The 17,913-nt window shown below is 39.3% G+C and overlaps 1 protein-coding gene across 2 annotated transcripts in view; it reads right to left on the bottom strand.

The window, feature by feature from the left end:
• Positions 1 to 4,755: 4,755 nt before the first annotated feature.
• The window catches only part of LOC108997149 (DENN domain and WD repeat-containing protein SCD1-like), a 43,070-nt gene continuing 29,912 nt past the window's right edge, over positions 4,756 to 17,913 (bottom strand). Inside the window, exons 22-31 of one of the 2 annotated variants that reach the window (XM_035691018.1) lie at positions 16,625 to 16,886; positions 16,331 to 16,530; positions 16,156 to 16,220; positions 15,925 to 16,048; positions 11,073 to 11,254; positions 10,897 to 10,968; positions 10,649 to 10,809; positions 10,505 to 10,546; positions 6,008 to 6,216; positions 4,756 to 5,165 (exon numbers count right to left, since the gene is read on the bottom strand). In XM_035691018.1, coding sequence (XP_035546911.1) covers positions 5,070 to 5,165; positions 6,008 to 6,216; positions 10,505 to 10,546; positions 10,649 to 10,809; positions 10,897 to 10,968; positions 11,073 to 11,254; positions 15,925 to 16,048; positions 16,156 to 16,220; positions 16,331 to 16,530; positions 16,625 to 16,886 — 1,413 coding nt within the window. In that variant the 3' untranslated portion in view covers positions 4,756 to 5,069. Of the gene's footprint in view, positions 5,166 to 6,007; positions 6,217 to 10,504; positions 10,547 to 10,648; positions 10,810 to 10,890; positions 10,969 to 11,057; positions 11,255 to 15,924; positions 16,049 to 16,155; positions 16,221 to 16,330; positions 16,531 to 16,624; positions 16,887 to 17,913 lie in introns of those variants that run through there. The other variant, XM_018973307.2, reaches the window with a different exon arrangement.

Here is a 17,913-nt window from a genome sequence, read left to right on the forward strand (position 1 = left end):
AGATTCCAGTAGCAATGCAACCATTGTTAGGCAGTTTAGATGTATTTTCAGAACCCAAGGGGTTGCCCCCATCCCGAGCCCACAACCATGCCATAAACTTACTACCAGAAACTAAACCCATCTCCATAAGGCCGTATCGATATCCCTATTACCAAAAGAAAGAGATTGAAAAAATAGTGCAGGAACTCTTATTTACTGGGGTTATACAACCTAGTCAAAGTCCATATTCATCCCCGGTCCTAATAGTCCGTAAGGCCAATGGTATGTGGAGGTTATGTGTCGATTAACGGGCCTCAATAGTGTTACCATCAAGGATAAATACCCTACTCTAGTGGTGGAATAGCTTATGGATGAATTGCATGGGGCTATAATTTTTTCAAAACTGGATTTGAGGTCAGGTTACCACCAAATTCATGCAAACCAGAGGATTTTTTCAAGACAGCATTTAGGATGCATGAAGGCCACTACGAATTCTTAGTTTTGCCTTTTGGGCTAATTAACGCACCATCCACCTTCAAAAGCCTCATGAACTAGGTAGTTAGACTCTATTTGAAAAAATTCATACTTGTACTTTTTTTTTTATGATATTCTTGTGTATAACAAAACAGTGGAGGAACATGTGCAATACCTCCAAATTACCCTTGATCTACTACGACAACACAAATTGTACGAAGCGTCAAAGTGTCACTTTGGCTACAAGTAGCCTATTTGGGCTATCTCATATTGGCGAATGAGGTGCGGGCAGATCCTGATAAGCTACAAGCCATGAAAGTTGGCCCTTACCTAACTCCCTCAAGGGCCTAAGGGGTTTCTTAGGGCTAATAGGATGGCTTTTCATAAGCTAAAAGAGGCTGTCACCCAGCCCCTGTTTTAGCTCTCTCGGACTTCACAAAACCATTAACTATCGAGTGTGATGCCTCGGACAAAGCCATTGGCGCAGTTTTAATGCAGGAAGGCAAACCCTTAGCCTTTTTTAGCTAAGCCTTAAAGGGGAGAGCTCTCATGGTGTCTACCTACGAGAATGAACTATTTTCCTTGGTTTCTTCTATTCTTAAGTGGCGGTATTACCTACTAGAGTAGACCTTTGTGGTGCGTACTAACCAACAGAGTCTCATGCACCTTTTGGACCAAAAGGTGGGTATTCCGATGTAACAACATTGGATTACTAAACTGCTAGGGTATGACTTTGTGGTGGAGTACAAAAAAGGGATGGAGAATAGGGTTGCTGATGCCCTATCAATGAAGGATATGGATGAAAAGGCGGAATTAATGCTGATTTCATTCCCTAATGTGCAGTGGACGGGAGATTTGAAGGCTGCTTGTGAAAATGATGCACATGTACAAAACCTTATTAAGCTATTTTCCGAAGGCAAGCTAGGCCCTAATTATACCATAAGTAAAAGTCTCCTACTGTATAAGGGCAGATTGTATGTTCCCAAGCACGAGGAGTTCAAGACTAAGCTGTTGCACAGTAGTCCTTGGGGTGGTCATTCGGTGTATGATAAGACCATCCATCAAATGCGAATGGATTTCTATTGGGAAGGTCTTAAGATGGATGTTAAGGTTTTTATCCGGAATCGTGACTTGTGCCAACGAGTTAAGGTTAACAACACCCTACCAAGTGGGCTACTTCAGCCAATTCTTGTGCCAACGCAACCACGGACCCACATCACCATGGATTTTATATAAGTGCTACCTAATTCCCAAGGGTTTAACGTTTAGTGGGGGTGGTCGACAAGCTGACCAAATACAACCACTTTATCCCTATCAAACATCCTTATACAACTAGGGATATTGTTGATCTGTTTTTTAAACACATCTTCAAATTGTACGGGCTGCCACAGTCCATTATCTCTGACCATGACAGCACGTTTACTAGCTAGTTCTGGCAAGATATTTTTTCCTTGCTGGGGGTTCAACTCTCTCTAAGTACATTGACCACCCTCAAAGAGATGGGCAATTGGAAGCAGTGAACAAGACGGTCGAGAACTACCTCAGGTGTAAACCTAAAGATTGGGCTAGGTGGATACCCTTAGCTGAGTGGTGGTACAACTCCACTCAGCATTCATCTACGCGGATGACCCCTATGAAGCCCTCTATGGCCAACCACCACCTAGGCTACTGGATTATGTGTCAGGGACAACACGTGGTAAAGCAGTGGACACCACCTTAAGGACTCAGGACCAAATCTCAAGACTCCTCAAACACAACTTATAGAGTTTGCAAGATAGAGTGAAAAAATATTCTGATCTTAATGGAAGGAACAACAGTTCAGTGTGGGGTGATGAAGTATATCCCCCCACCTTGCGAGCAAGGTATCTTGAACAGGGAGGATATGTAACGAACACCTGCTGAGATGGAGGAGGAGGAGGAGGTGGGACGGTGGGAAACAAGGAAGAGATGGGTGGCAGTCAAGCCCTAGTACACGTGAAGGAGAACTGTCTGACCGAAGGGGAAGTCGAAGTGAAGTCCAAAGTCTAAGTGATTTATGATGGAAGTACATGGCATTGGATTCATGGGCCAGTGGGCTTGCCATTGTGGGTCTTAGTTACTTAATTAAGTGTTGGATCTTTTCTTTTATTTAGTTATTCCTTGGTTCTGTGTAAGATGGGCTGTAGGCCCTGAGTCTTTTACTTATGTTGAGTCTGTACGTCTAAAGCCATTGTATGGCCCAATAGTAGAGTCATTTTCATCGTGTCCCTAGAACCTTTTCGAATCAATATGAATGTTAATAAAAAAAACCCTATTTTCCCTTCTCTAACTTCTGAAGACGCTTTCCCTCGAAGAAAGCATTATCATTCTCATTTTATTCTGCTATTTATTTTCCTATTTTATCAGTTGTGTTACATAGTAGAAGTACTCCAAAAAATATCATAATTTTTTTCTAAGTAAATAGATCAAAAGAAAAGAATTGAGTGCTAGAGCTCGCAAAAGGCTTCACATGAATTGGAGGGATCGTCAAAGCAATCACAAAGATCAGTGGAACATTTTCCGGCCAGTAGTACTACCGGTTGTCGAGTAGCTTGAGGGTTTGATGAGTTGGAAGACATTTTATTATTCGAGGGCTGAAAAGGATGAACCAAAAGAGGATGTATGTGGAAAGTAGAGATCAACTCCTATACCACTATATTATATATATATATATATGTGTGTGTGTGTGTGTGTGTGTGTGTGTGGGTGTGTATTTGCACCCATAGAGAAAATGATTTTATTGCCACGCAGGACTATTGGATTGATGGATCATTCTCTTTTTATTTTTCCTAGTCAAACAAATATTTCATTAACATAAGGAAATCAGATACATGAGAAGGGAGAGGGGTTTCCCAACAAACATCCAATTACAACAAAGTCAGTACAAAAATAAAAAATAGATTGAGTTTTGGGACTAGACTTGATCCCCACCCATTTCCTGCAAAGAAGGCGCTATCTTAAATGACAGTTTTTTTATAATTTGAACAGCTGTACAAACTGTGTTGCCACCACTGGAGGCAGTGGATTTTGGTGGTGCACTATAATTTGTTATGATATTTGGTTAGGAAAAGTGGAAACATAGTAGGATAACTGGTATCGATTGGCCTGGATTGCCGCTGGCTGAGTTTCTTCGTGCCCGCATGTGATTGCATGTGGAATCCACGTATCGGTGATAGCGAGATAAGGTGATCAGATCTAAAATTTAGATCTTGGAAATGGCAAGAGTATTAATACAACACATGTAGCCATTGGATTACCAATCACTTTATTCAGGAGGAAGTTGTATTGCAAATATTACTTGCTGAGAACCTGATTTTTATTTTTTTTCTTTTTCTCTTCGTGGCCATTTTTAAATTCCTAACATCCTTGATGGGAAAAGATTACTGGCTAAGATCCCTCACCATTCAAGTTTGTTTCTTAACAAACATGCTTCCAACGCAGCCAACCTTTGTGGAAAAATTTTATATACCATCAAGGCTACTGAACTCATCTAGAAACTATGGAAACTAAAACCTTTATTCTTCCCCCAGGAAATTTTTTGGGATACATTTTTTTCAATTACAGATTAGTATTTATCACTGCATTGATCTTTTGGCATTTGGTAAGGTATACTGGAAATGCTATGCATCAGCCCCACACCAGCACACACTTCACATCACTTTTTTTTTTTTTCTTTTACACTCAATAGGTTGAGTGTGTGCTGGTGTGGGACTGATGCAAATATTTTTCCTTTTACAAAGGGTGGCTCTAGCCACCGCTCCCAACTCTCACTAAGATCTATCGTCAGTGTAATTGTTGTATTTTTTTAAGAAATAAAAAAATCACAACATTATTAAAAAACACTTAATCAATAAAAAAAAATGTAACGGGAGGTCCCAGCACGGTGAGAGTAACTTTACTCTTTTATAAATGGGTAGTGCTACTATCCCTCAGTTTGTCCACTTGGCATGCCCCTTGTACAAATTGTACTTTTTTTTAAACATTTTTTAAAAATAAAAAAAATACCAATACATTAATATAGTCAATTCCTTAATCAGTTGGTAAAAAAAATTAAATACCTGAGCAGTCAAAATGAGGAGACAAAATGAAAGGATATACTAACATTATTCTTTTTAAATTGCAGTCCCAAATTTTTTTGCACAAGGAATTGCAGTCCTAAATTCCCAAATTCCTGAGAAGTTCTGAATTGCGGCAATAACATATACAAATCACGAGGCAATCTATTTTAAGGAAAATTTTAATGAAAAATATTTCTAGAAAATTAATGAATTCAGAGCACATACATTCATCACTTCAGAATAATTCATCTGCACATTACAATACAATCATCTGCATAGCAATCCTCTTCCCATCATAAAACACTCGAGGCAAACATTGACACAAAACTTCCTATATATTGAATTACAGGCACTTGTATAAATGAATGAACCAAACAATGCAAACAATAACGCTAAAGCAGCCCAGAGGCAAGATTAGGATTTCGCCAGACTTACAAATTACATAAACAAATTGAAAGAAATACAAAGAAAAGCCATCACAACCATTTCCCTCGTGATCCTTTCGACAACTACACAACAGGAATAAAATACAACAAACATTTAAATGTTGATGGTGGCTTCCCACAGCCTAAGAAGTCCATTTCGACCACCACTGCATATCCTTTTCCTCTCAAGGTCGGAAGCCACACACCGTACCTGTATACCACAGAATAGGGCCAAAGTCAAGTAAGCATAAATTCAGATATCCAGTATCATGCATTGTAACCTTTCGACTTGCGACATTTAATGTATTTCTTTAAGATTTGTAAAAGATAGCCAAGCAGCTTTCCAATCTTTTTAGTCTGATAATTTAACTATTACGGTACATTCAATAATAAGAATCATAAAAAAATCAGCATTTGTAATTTGACTAAAAATACCAGAAGTAATGAACTTCCTGAGATAACCGTGCGCCTAGGTTTAATGAGTTTTTCGAATTTACAAGGTAAAAGGAAAGTTCGAATTTACAAGGATGATCCAAGTATGAACAAGAAAAGTGTCTGACAGAAACATCGAGTCAAGAGATTGATACTATACATGAAGGATTGGAGACGTTATTGCATTACTGTTTCAAGAGCACAATAAAGGTAGGGGCAGGGCCAAATTTTGAATATGCTTAATATGCACACAGTATCATGTATCATAAGAGGAATTAAAATGAAACATATAATATATTCTCTTTAAAAATTGGGTTGAAGTAGATGAATTATCTCTATTTCATATACTAGCTAATTAAAATATTTTTCTGCTTGAGATACTACGGAAATCTTAAAATTGAAAAAAAAAAGTTTTCTAGCTCTTAAGAGTTCCAAAAGAAAGAACAAACTTTTGACAGTTCTAGATCTCTCTATTTCATATACTATAGCTATATAAATATTTTTCTGCTTGAGATACTATGGAAATGTTGAAACCTATAGTGGAACTTTGCTGTTGCTCCACCCTGAGTGAAGGATCAAGTAGGAAATAGACAAGGAGAAGGAAAGACGGACAACACATACCATGGCAACTGTCCTTGGTGGAGTACGGTAGAGTTGCCAGCCTGCTGTTTTTGAAGTTGTGCTAGAGATGCCACCAAGTCTCTCTTGGGGCCGATTAAAGAGAGACAGAGAATTATCAGCTGCTCCAATACCTAACCAGTGTTCCCCAGCGCTGATGGATAATATAGCAGCAGTATGTATGGTAACATTCTTCATGCACCTTATACCACCTGCATGCAGTGCACAATTAATGTTAATAATGCCTGATGCCTGGTTAAACTTCTTAATATAATGAAGAAGAAAACGGTCATGTCTTCAAACACCAGCAACTAATTCTGCAATCATTTAATTTACCGTACAAGTTCAATTCTAAAAGAAAGCAACCTGCAAAGCTGCTGACACTAACTTTCTCAACAGCCTAGCATATTACTCTCTCTTTTTCTCTCCACAAACAATAACCATTTCCCGTTTTCCCTAGAAAGATGCTAGAAAGATGGCTGATAAATATATCAAGCTCACGAAAAATCTCTAGCCTAATAACATAACAACGAACCTAATCCAGCCCTTGCATGTCCAGGATGCAATGGTCTTTTAGGAAATAGACCCTCCTAAAAGGTTAAAATGATAGAAAGTGGGCCGAGAAAGTACATCAAGCTCACACACCCCACAGATTTCTTTTTGAACAGATTCGCATCTTCTTCAAAATATGAAGCATAGATGCTCAAGAACACATCTCCCACGACACAAATCATCCTCCGCCCACCTCCTTCTCTTTTATTATGTTAAATAAACAAATGCATAAGTTGTAATATCCCGGATTGAGTATAGGAAAGTGGTCAATGGGATAGACATTGCTTAGGATGGATAATTTCTTGCCCTTCATAATGGATTCCAAGGGACACCAATTCTAACATTGACTAGTTCTCATGGAGTATGGGTCTTGATGTAGCTTCTGCTTTCTGTTAGGTCATTAAAAATGGTATTAGAGCCAGATCCAACCAGAAATGTAGCACTTGAGCGGAGCCACCTATAATAGAAGGTGGTGAATGGGATCTCATATTGCTTGGGAAGAAGTTCTTGCTCTTTATAATGAATTCCAAAAGACTCCAATTGTAACATTAACCAGTCCTTTTGATATGGGCCCAAATGTGGCTATGGCTTTCCCTTGGGTTGTTACATATATTGTGGCATTTATCTTCATATTGAAAAGTTTCCAATCCAGTAGTCCACAATCCACATCTGTGCATAAGCGCAAATATAATTCCAGGCAAACATAATTCTGGATTATTGGATCCAAAGATTTAATGTAATCTCACTGATGAAAACCTCCATAATTTGTTTTTTGATAAGAAAATTTATGGATCCTCATAATTAGGCATAGCCCAAGTACAGGTAGTATACAAGAGAGAAACACCTAATTATAGTCTACGAGCTAGAGAAAGCAGCAAAAAAAATTGAGCCCAGTATAACAAGTATTGTGCCATCAGCGGGCGGTTAGTAAGAAACTCAGTATTATTTAACCTACAATAACTTAACCACGATTTCATATTTCTCACAGCAGTGAATTCGTGATGGCTATAAAAAAAAGTGCAAATACTCTCTTCTAAAACATGGGACTCTACAGTCCTAACATATCGGAATATATCATGAAACCTACATAACAAGAGGATGCAAATGATAACAGAGGTGCAAACATGTCCAACTATATGGAATTGTGAAGGGTTTCTCAGTGGGAATCATAACTGAGGTTTTCTTAACATCTCTCATTTATAGTTTGCAGACGATACTTAGAATAAAGATGTGGATTGAAATCATTCATCAAGGGCACTTCTTTGCTTTCAGGCTGTGTTAGGCTTAAAGGTGAACCTTTCTAAGTCCCAAGTGGTCCCAGTCCAGTGGGGAATGCTAAAAATTTAAGGAGCTTGGCTAGATCTTTGAGTTGTAAGATATCTTCTTTGCCCATGAAGTAGCTTGGCCTCCCTCCCATTAGGAGCTTCCTTCAAGGCTAGGTCCATATGGAATGAAGTGATTCAGAAGAGTGAGTGCAGGTTGGCAAGTCGGAAGAGGTTGTACTTATTGAAAGGTGGTCGGATCACATTAATCAAGAGTACACCCAAGCTTGCCTAAGTATTTGCTCTCATTGTTCCCTATATCGGCCGGTGTGGAAATCGCATAGAGAAGCTCCAATGTGCTTCCTTTAGAGTGGACTGAAGAATTTAAATTTTAGCTTGTCAATTGGGATAAGGTATGCACCTGTCCTCATGTGGCGGGATGGGGATCCAAAACTTAGAGGTGTTCAACTGGGCTCTCCTTATGAAATGGCTATGGAAGGTGGTGATAGATTCCGCCGCGGGCACACCAGAAGGGGCTAGGGGGGGTATTTTCTCAACACATTAGGTTTGTGGTGGGGGATGGTTCTATGATCAATTTTTGGAACGATAGTTGGTGTGGAGATTTTTGGTGGTTCTATTAATGGAATATTCAATTCCTTAGAGCGGCACATGATTGGGAAGTTGGGATGCTCACAGAATTCTTCAGTTTATTGTACTGTACAGGAACAAGGATTCAAGAAGCAGATAAGATGTCATGGAGTCTTTCTAAGAAGGGAATTTCTCTATCCGTTCATTCTAAAAGGTCAACACTAATCATGAGAGTAACCATTTCCCTTGGAGGAACATTTGGAAGTAAGGCAGCTTTCTTTGTATGGACAGCAGCACTAGGGAAGATCCTGACCATGGATAGCCTACGCCAAACTACTGTGATCAACTAGTGCTGTACATGTAGGAAGAGTGGTGAAAGTGAAACTGTGGACCACTTGCTGCTTCATTGAAAGGTTTCTAGGGCTGAATGACATTCTTGGCAGAGTTGTGTTAGCAAGGATTATGCCTGGGAGGGTGGCTGATCTTCTTGCCAGCTGGAGAATCTTCATGGTATCCTGTGAATCCCAGCAACATGGAAGATGATTCCAATTTGCCTTTTGTAGTGCATCTAGAGGGAAAAAAATGATCAAAACTTCTTTTTCAACACATTTTTTTTTTCCTAAACAATAGCTTTAGGCTTCGTTTGAATTTAAAACTCACCTCAACTCATCTCATCATTACAACTTTTTCAAATTTCCACACAAAATATAATAAACAATTCAACTTTTTCAAATCCCAAAACAACTTTTCCAAATTTCCACATAAAATATAATAAACAATTCAATTTTTATTCTACTATTCACAAACCATCTTAACTCATCTCTGAATCCATATCACTCCTTAGACTTTAATGGGATTAATGTTCATGATTTCTTTGTATCTATTTCTCCTTCATGAATCATAGCTAGGTGTTTTCTCTTGTATGCATCCAGTGTACTTGGCTATGCCAATTGATATTAATAAATTTTTACTTCTAAACAAAAACAATATGGAAATCTTTGTGTAGCTGCTTTGATACAATGGGCTCAATCATATTAGATAAAAAAATGGCAGCCACACCTAGGATTGTAAACAAACTGAGCTGTTCAGAAATAGCTCAACCTCTGCTTGAGTTTGGTTCACTTCCAAGGTTGAACCAAAATTTAGGCTCATTTCTCAATCTACGCTCAAATCAGGGAAGCTCGTATAACTTCACATTTTTTGCATTATATTACTTTTAACTTTCTCATGAGTAAAGAAAATTTTATTAAAAATGATAAAAGGCACGCCCCAATCACATAGTTGGTATACAAGAGGAACACCTGACATGAAACTCAGCCTACTAAAATATATAGAAGCTGCCCAAAGTAATAGGTATTGAAAAAGAGCATTTCAAAATCTTCTATCGTCAGCTCATGGTCCTCAGAGACTTTAACTTCAGAATGGGAGCATTGCAAGTATTTTAGAAGATAAGAGTGGATCAAATTCTTAACACAATAGATGTTTAAATCCATGTGAATATAATTCTTGACATAGATATGTATGTATCTATATATGAACTATATAAATATATTATTATAAGCACAAAATTGGTTTCTCGATATTTGCACAATTCATAAGATAGTATATAAATAACCTATCTTTCTTTAGTAAAAAGTCATTTATATTTGATTAAGATTTTCCGATTTAATTTTTAAGAGTTCATGTATATAAATAACCCATCTTTTTTAGTAAAAAGTTATTTATAGTTGATTAAAAATACAAGACTTCCCTATTTATTTTTTAAAAGCTCATGTATATAGTTTAAGCTAGGCTAAATGATTAAATTGACTTTATGTAAGATTTCAGTAATGAAACGTATTTCATTTCAAAAAATAAAATTTTTTGAGCAGCTCATGAAAAAGCTTCATCTCATTTGACAAAAAAGAACCAATTAAGAACATAAATGTAGCTCGATGATAAAGTCATGCTTAGCTTGTGTTTGAATAAAAAATTAAATTAACCGAATAGTTTGAACCTTCAATACTTGGCTTGACTAGGCTGAATTATAGCCATAGCCGCGCCTCAAAGGAATGGAAAGAAAAAACCTCAGTAGTCAAGAGATCATTAATGCTCTTACCCTCCTCATTCTCCCAAAACCGCAGCAGCCCATCAGTTGAACCTGAAAAGGACATCATTTTTTTAATAAATATTGGACCAGCATGGCATGACAGAAAAGCAAATGGAAAGAACACAAGAAACAGAATGGGTGATAAGGTTCAACCTGTTATTATTCCTCTGTCCAATGGGGAATACTCAACACATAATATTGGACCAGCATGGCATGCTAGAACAGCTTCACACGTTCCCCGTGAAACAGACCACGCTCGTGCTGTCCAATCATCACTACCAGTAATTAAGGTATCGCCAACCATTCTTATTGACCTGCATATTTTACAGTCAAAGCATCTTTACTATCCCTAACAAACTATAGAAGCAAGAAAATGTATATTATATGATCTTTCATCTCACCTAATCCATTTGCTGTGCCCTAACAGCTTGTGCATCTGCCTACCTGCACGGATGTCCCAGATATTTGCAACCCTGTAATGCAAGTATTCACGTTCATAGATATACAGACAGATATTTACATGCAAAACTTGATCATCTGGAGTATCAAGCATAATTGTTACTTTCAATATACATACGCATCTCTGCCAGCCGCAGCCAAGATTCCTGTTGAGTCATCATACTCCATGCATAGAACTGCACTTGAACAACGGCCTACTGTTGCCACACATGTATCAGTTCTAACATCCCACATCTTCACAGTACCGTCATGGGCAGCAGTGAGGACACGCTCGCCTGACAACATGCGCACACAACTAACCTACAAGGACAAAAAACTAGATTAATTCAATTGCAATCATCAACTGCATATGCTTCACTCCTCTCCATAATGTCTTCATTACTTGGAAGGAAAAAGAGGCAAAAAATAAATTCCAGGAATTTTTCTTAGAAGCTGCAATTATTTATGGCGTTGTCATTTTCAAAGAGTGCCTAAATTAACTGAGGTAAAAAAATAGAAATTGGTACAATATATAGGGTTGAAGATGGGCGCTAGCTCCAAGCCTATATATATAATCCATGCAACACACCCCTAAGGGTTGAATGAACAATCTCACTTCGAGGGTGAGAACCTCCAGAATAAGAGAGAGTAAGAAGAAGAATAAACTAGAAAAATAAGAATTCTATTAGTTTCTAGACAAAAAACAAACATGACGCTCCCCACATCTATATGTAGGAATTCCCTAATGGAAGGCCTCCCATCTATTGGGCCTCGTTGGACATGGCTTGAACAACTAACTTAAGCATAATAAGAATTTTTTTTTGATAGGTAATCAAAGGTACTGTATTAATAGAAATAGGCAAAGCCCAATAAACATAATAAGAAAATTAAAAGGTCCATTACATCATTAATCTACTTGGGCCTAAGCCCATGCCACTAACTAAAATAAACTCGGTTCCTACTGATCCAATGCAGCAGTCTCGCAAGCTAGCCCCTGCCAAAGGCCACTTGGACTGTTACAATCCACCTCCTACTAACCCACTACTTAAAGGTGGAGCTTGAAATTGATCTTTGTGGGGGAGGGAGTGAACCAATATTATATAATAAATAACTATTTTTTATTTCTTGAATAAATATATTTTGCTATATGTAGTCATACAAAAATGATTTTATAAACCTAATTAAAAAAAATATATATTATTGTCATGTTCATCAGCTTAAGGATATATAGTGCATACCAATTATGGTAGTGAAAGATCACGGACTAAATATATTGATCCAAAGAAAGTACAAGTCATACTTAGGCCTATACTCCAAAATGACTATTTTTTTTTTTATAAATAAAAATATTATATATATATCAATAGAAGTAACCAAGTACACTGGACGTATACAAGAAATCATCTAGCCCATACTAGAAAGCTCCTAATGACCCAAAAAGCCCATGAAAAACTACTCAAAATACATTAAGCCCGAATTGGAATAAAGCACACCACCCTAACCCCAACCCCTTGTTTCCCGTAAGACTAATACTCCACCCGAAACTTCCTCTACAAGAACGTCTTCATGATGCCCTCCCTTTAGTCTTCCCTCGACTTGAGCTACCACCCTTAGCGTCGTAGTTGATTGCCCAAGAAATACGCTTTAACTTCATGCTTTTCTTAAAACTTGATTTGGTTTCAAGTGAGTGGCTCGCCTTAATCGCAATGAGTAGTGCTTTAAATTGGTCTTCACATCCTCCATGTGTGAGCCCCACGATATGCTGAATCTTGTTAACCTTATGTAGAAACCAATCCGATGGTGAACCCACTATATTGTTTAGAGGGAGAGAAACCAAGGGAACAACATTATCCCCAGACACAGTACCCAACTGCACTCCCGACCCTAGACATTCCTCCTCACAAGGCACCACCAACAACAAACCCATAATTTCCTCCCTGCCATATCCTGCAATCAAATCCCAAACCTCCTCAACAACTATCTGGTTGCTGTCCATTGTTGCTGTCACCATTAAAGCTTCCTCCCCTCCATTGACGAGGATATTGCTTGTATGCGCTCCACCCCCTGACGATCCTTTCTGTGCCACTTTGTCAAACCCTACTGCTCCCTTAGGAAGCATAGAATAGGTAGGGGAAACACTACCTTCTATTACCCCATTTTCATCTTGAGGAAAGCTTGGGGTTGTATGGGTGTGAAAAACATTTTCCTACCGGCCAATAACAAACAGACACGTAGGCAATCTATTTATCACTAAAATGCATCCGCATGTATGAGAAAAACGCCCATAGCATAATCCGACGCTCTCTCCCTCTCCCTCCCATCTTCACTCTCCCTTTCCCTCCCAACCCTCTCTTTTCTCTCCCTCCCATCTGCACTCCTCCATGGCCGACGGAAGCCCAAAAAAAAGAAAACCCCAAACCAAAAAATCAAAACAAAAATAATGTACCCAACAGTATTCAATAAACCTATATTAGTAAATTATATAAATAAAATCCAGAAACCTCTCTCTGCTCATGAAATTTAGTATTGGTTGATAGGAAGTTGAACCCCACGGTGCCTTTTCAAAGTATCTCTCTTCTCACTACATACCCATATTGACCTCTCCGAATGTTGTCCCGGCGCTTCTTGTACAAAAACCCGGCCAATACTACTAGCCCTGCCGCCACTATTACTGCCACCATGATCCTCGCTTTCTTGCCCCTGCTCATCTTGTTAGACGAGCTCTTTTCTTCTTTTCCGTTGCCAGATCTCTTTTCCAGATTGATATTGTCAGCAATTGGAGGCTTTTGCGTCGGAGCCTATGATTTTGGAGTCGGGAAGGAGTTTGGAGAGAGATTTGCTGGAGAGGGCACCGGGGGAGATAAAGTCGACAGCGGGTTCACCGGAGCTCAAACGTTTAGTTGTGGGGCCAGTGGTGGCGGAGATTCGGTACCAAATGCTAGTGCTGGACTGGGTGAACTATAGGGAGCATGTGCAAGTATGGAGAGTCCTACCAAGGAGGGAGAGTGAAGATGGGAGAGAGAGAGAGAGAGAACGTCGGATTGTGCTATGGGCATCTTTTCTCATACATGCAGGTGCATTTCAGTGATAAATAGATTGCTTATGTGTCTGTTTGTTATTGGCCGGTGGGAAAATATTTTTACACCCATCCAGCCCCAAGCTCTTCTCTTTCATCTTCTAAAAGAGGCTCGTCAATTTCTTCCAAAGTACTCAAGACCTTGAAAGGACCCCCATCTTCAACTGAAAGTAAACCTTGGAAAAAGTACCAACCTCATTAGCAACTGGTGATTGAAGGCAGTCAAACGACAAGCTACCGATGTCCTGAGTGACACCGGTGTGAACAGAGATGTGGGCATCCAACGACCCTATCTGTGACAGCATCGAAACGCTCTTTGCCAGCGCACTTGAGGCCTTCAAACCCGTAGGATCTCCCCCCGCCTCCCTTTGTCCGTTTTTGACCTACCACCCAAACTCACAACTAGGTCTAGCCCCTTATCCACTTTAATCATGAGATCACATGCATACTCCATAACTCCCATCAATTGAGCTTTGACAGCCCACAAGACCCCTCCACTTCTCCCAATTTCACCTGATAGCCTTTGTCTCCTTAAAGTGTCTTACCCTTTCCTTCCGCCGCGGAGCTATTCTCAGCTGGACTACCCACTAGTGATCTCAACACCGAAGCGTACGAAGCACATTTGACCGAGGAAGGCCTTCCCATTGTCTTTCCATCAACAAACTCCCCTCTGTTTGCATGCTTCAAAATAGCGGCTTTGGACCCAGTAACGCTTCTAATGGACTGCAGAAATCTTTTCCTCCTTCCATTCCAGAATTATGAGAGTTGCTAAAAGTTGCCCCTTGCATTAATATGACGTTGAATGATGAGATCTCCATTTCCCATCCTTAGCTCCCTGAAGAATCCTTCATGACAGTTGAGTTCTAAACAATCCTCTATCCCCTTAGCCACCCATGAAGTTACCGTCCCACCTAAAAACATGAACTTAGCCATCATTTTACTATGTTCAAAGATGCGAAAGCTATTTCCTCCCTTTTTCATAAAAACGAAAGTTTTTATCCCGCCTTCAACCACCTCTCACCTTCCATCTGAGATAAATCCACGTCGTGCATCGTCATCTTCTGATCCCAAGTCACAAGATCATCTCCCAAGATAATCTCACTTTGTCATCTCAAGGATTATACGAAAATAAAAAGCAGATCAGAAACACCAGGTCTGCGCCGATGAAAGTAAAAATAAAAATCCCGGTCATCGGAAGGGGACCGACATTGGAGGGCCCTCAAAGGAGTCGTTGGAGCTTGTCGGTCTTGTCTATGGCGGTGGCGGAGGCACAGCTTCGATGGTCAATGTCACCTCTGAGAAAGACAGAGAGAATCTTCCGAAAATCTAGGACGCCGGAGCTAGGACCTATGCCGGACGACCCTTAGCGAAGTCATCGGGGCCTGTCGGCCTTGTCTGTGCCTGTGGTGAGGTGTCACTCACCGGTCTAGGGTGGGTGAAGGCTGGCGGCAAGTTTTCTCTCTCTATAGGGTTTTATTTTTTATTTTTTTTTTAACAATTGGCTTCGATTGGAATGCTTATAAAGTCAAGAACTTCTTTATATCAAACAATGTGAGATCTCATTCACTACTCCTCATACTTAATCTGGAGTATTACATTAAACTTTAAGGTTTCACAAAAAAATCAAAATTTTGGACTTGGGACTAAACCTTTTGTTTTAGCAAAAACCAAAATACATGCATTTTCTATTAGCTTTTGAGAGCTAAGAGGATTATTTCATTTTTTTGTTGGGGGGGCATGGCATGAGACCTTTTTTTACCAATTCTTTGGTTTTAAAATCTCATTGAACCTAATGTTAATGCATTGGCCGCTCTTCCACACATGCTTTATGCATACACCCTTTTTATTCCATACTCCTTTATTTTTTATTTTTATTTTTTTGCAATCAAAGAAAGATGCATTGAGTACACAAAACCTGTCCATCGTGGCCTTTTAGCTCTTCCAAAAGCTGAGTTGTTTGTTTGTCCCATACTAAAACAGACAGGTCATCAGATCCTGATACCACCTTACCTCGATCTGAACTTATTGCACGGACGGTTCTACAAATGAGCCAAAAAAGAAGAGTTAATCCATGGTGAGTCAAACAGCAATAGGGAGGCAAGGGGAGTAGGAAAGATTGGCTTCAATCAAAGGGGGGAAAGAAAACCTTGTATGTCCTTTCAAAGTTGCCCGAAGTTCAGAACCGCGAAGACTAGGATCCCAGATCTTAACCTGCATGATTGTAGAAAATGAGTACCCATAACATCTTTAAGACCTGCATGACATTTTATAAAAAGCCTCTCAAGCAAGTTAGAAGATAAAAGCCAAAAATTCAAACTTACAGAGCAGTCTGTACTTCCACTGATAAAGAAGCCTGCATCTTCACGGTCACCCACCAGATCCCACACCTCTCTTCTTGACACGCAATGTAGAGCAGTAACAGCACCACTATGACCCCTAAGTATACGAACATTGGTTTGAATTTTCTTATGCCCTCCAGCCAATAGATCTTGTTTGCGAGGAGTCCCATTCTCATTTGTGTCTAAGATTGGAAGACAATAAACCATGTGGTTGTAGTAAGATTACCTTAACAGAAAAACTAATGATGCATGCATGCAACGATGACAAAAGAGTACCCGCATTGCCAGCATCAGAAGCCCATCTACGAACGCGACTAAAAGAGTTTGTTCTGGATGCTGTGTCTCTGCTGAACATGCTCTGAACCCAGCTCCTTCCAACACCAGAAGCCTCTGCAGGTGGTTGATTCTCATCTGTTTCCTCTTTTGAACGTGGGGATGGTAATCCTAGAGACGACATGGATTGGAATTTTGTAGAAGTGATTCCCCAGTATGCGATACGTAGTTGCTGGGTATGTGACAGGAATCCTCTAAGTTTAATCTGTGACAAAGAGGGAAAGTATGGTTTCAACAAGGGAAATTATAAAAAGAAAATCGAATCAAATGGAATGGCAAAAAAATCATAACAAAAATTGAACAAGAAAAAAGTGGCCAAAAAACATTAACCTAGTAGCTTGACAGAAAACATCCAATGAGTCAAAAAGGCATGAGCAGAATTAACCTAAATCCATATCAATTTTCTTTGTTGACTATCAAACCCAAGAGCTGATGAACAATAATCATTAAGACAGGCAATAAATCGAATTTCAACAAAGGGAAGCATCATCAAACAATGGATTGACAGCCAAAGGACAGTAGAATGTCCAAGACCATTTAGCCGAAGTTGCATGCCTTCCGTGAATGTCTCTATTACTTGGAAAAAGAACTGGCGAGTACCCAGTTGGAATCCAATCCAAACACGCATCAGAGCACCTCTCTAGAAGACCACTGTTTGGATGGGCTTCAAAACGAAACAGATGTCAATGGCCTCACTTTGAAGCCTCATCAGAACACTGCTTCAAATGCCCAGCACTTTAAGAAATTTATTGGTTAAACTTTTTATTTTTCTTTCTGAATTTTGAACATTAGGGTTTCTCTATGAATATATCAGTGTAGTCACCAAGCATATAAAATCTCAATAAGTTGAGCCATGGCTTGTTAAGAAAAGGATAATTATTTTCATGGTTAGCTCTCTATCATTTCGGGTGAATTTTCATAAGGTGGTGAAACAATTTATCTCACTGTGTATCTCTTTCGTAGATTTTCATAGACAAATGAGCTACTTTTTCCAAGTATTGTCTAATGTCTCTTTCTTGATCATCCTAAGATTTGGTATTGAAACTTAGGTTTCAATGGCTCCTCACGGTTGCCATGTGCTAGACATTAAAAGGGTAGTCCTCAAGCGTAATATTTGACATGCTATAATGGATGACTTAGACAAGTAGAAACAATTCCATCAGTGTCTAAGTGCTACAAATCTAAGGGGTGTGACGATGGGCATCATTGCTAAAAGTATAATACATCAAGCA

The sequence above is a fragment of the Juglans regia genome, chromosome 6 (assembly GCF_001411555.2).
Source record: "Juglans regia cultivar Chandler chromosome 6, Walnut 2.0, whole genome shotgun sequence".
Lineage (NCBI taxonomy): Eukaryota > Viridiplantae > Streptophyta > Magnoliopsida > Fagales > Juglandaceae > Juglans > Juglans regia.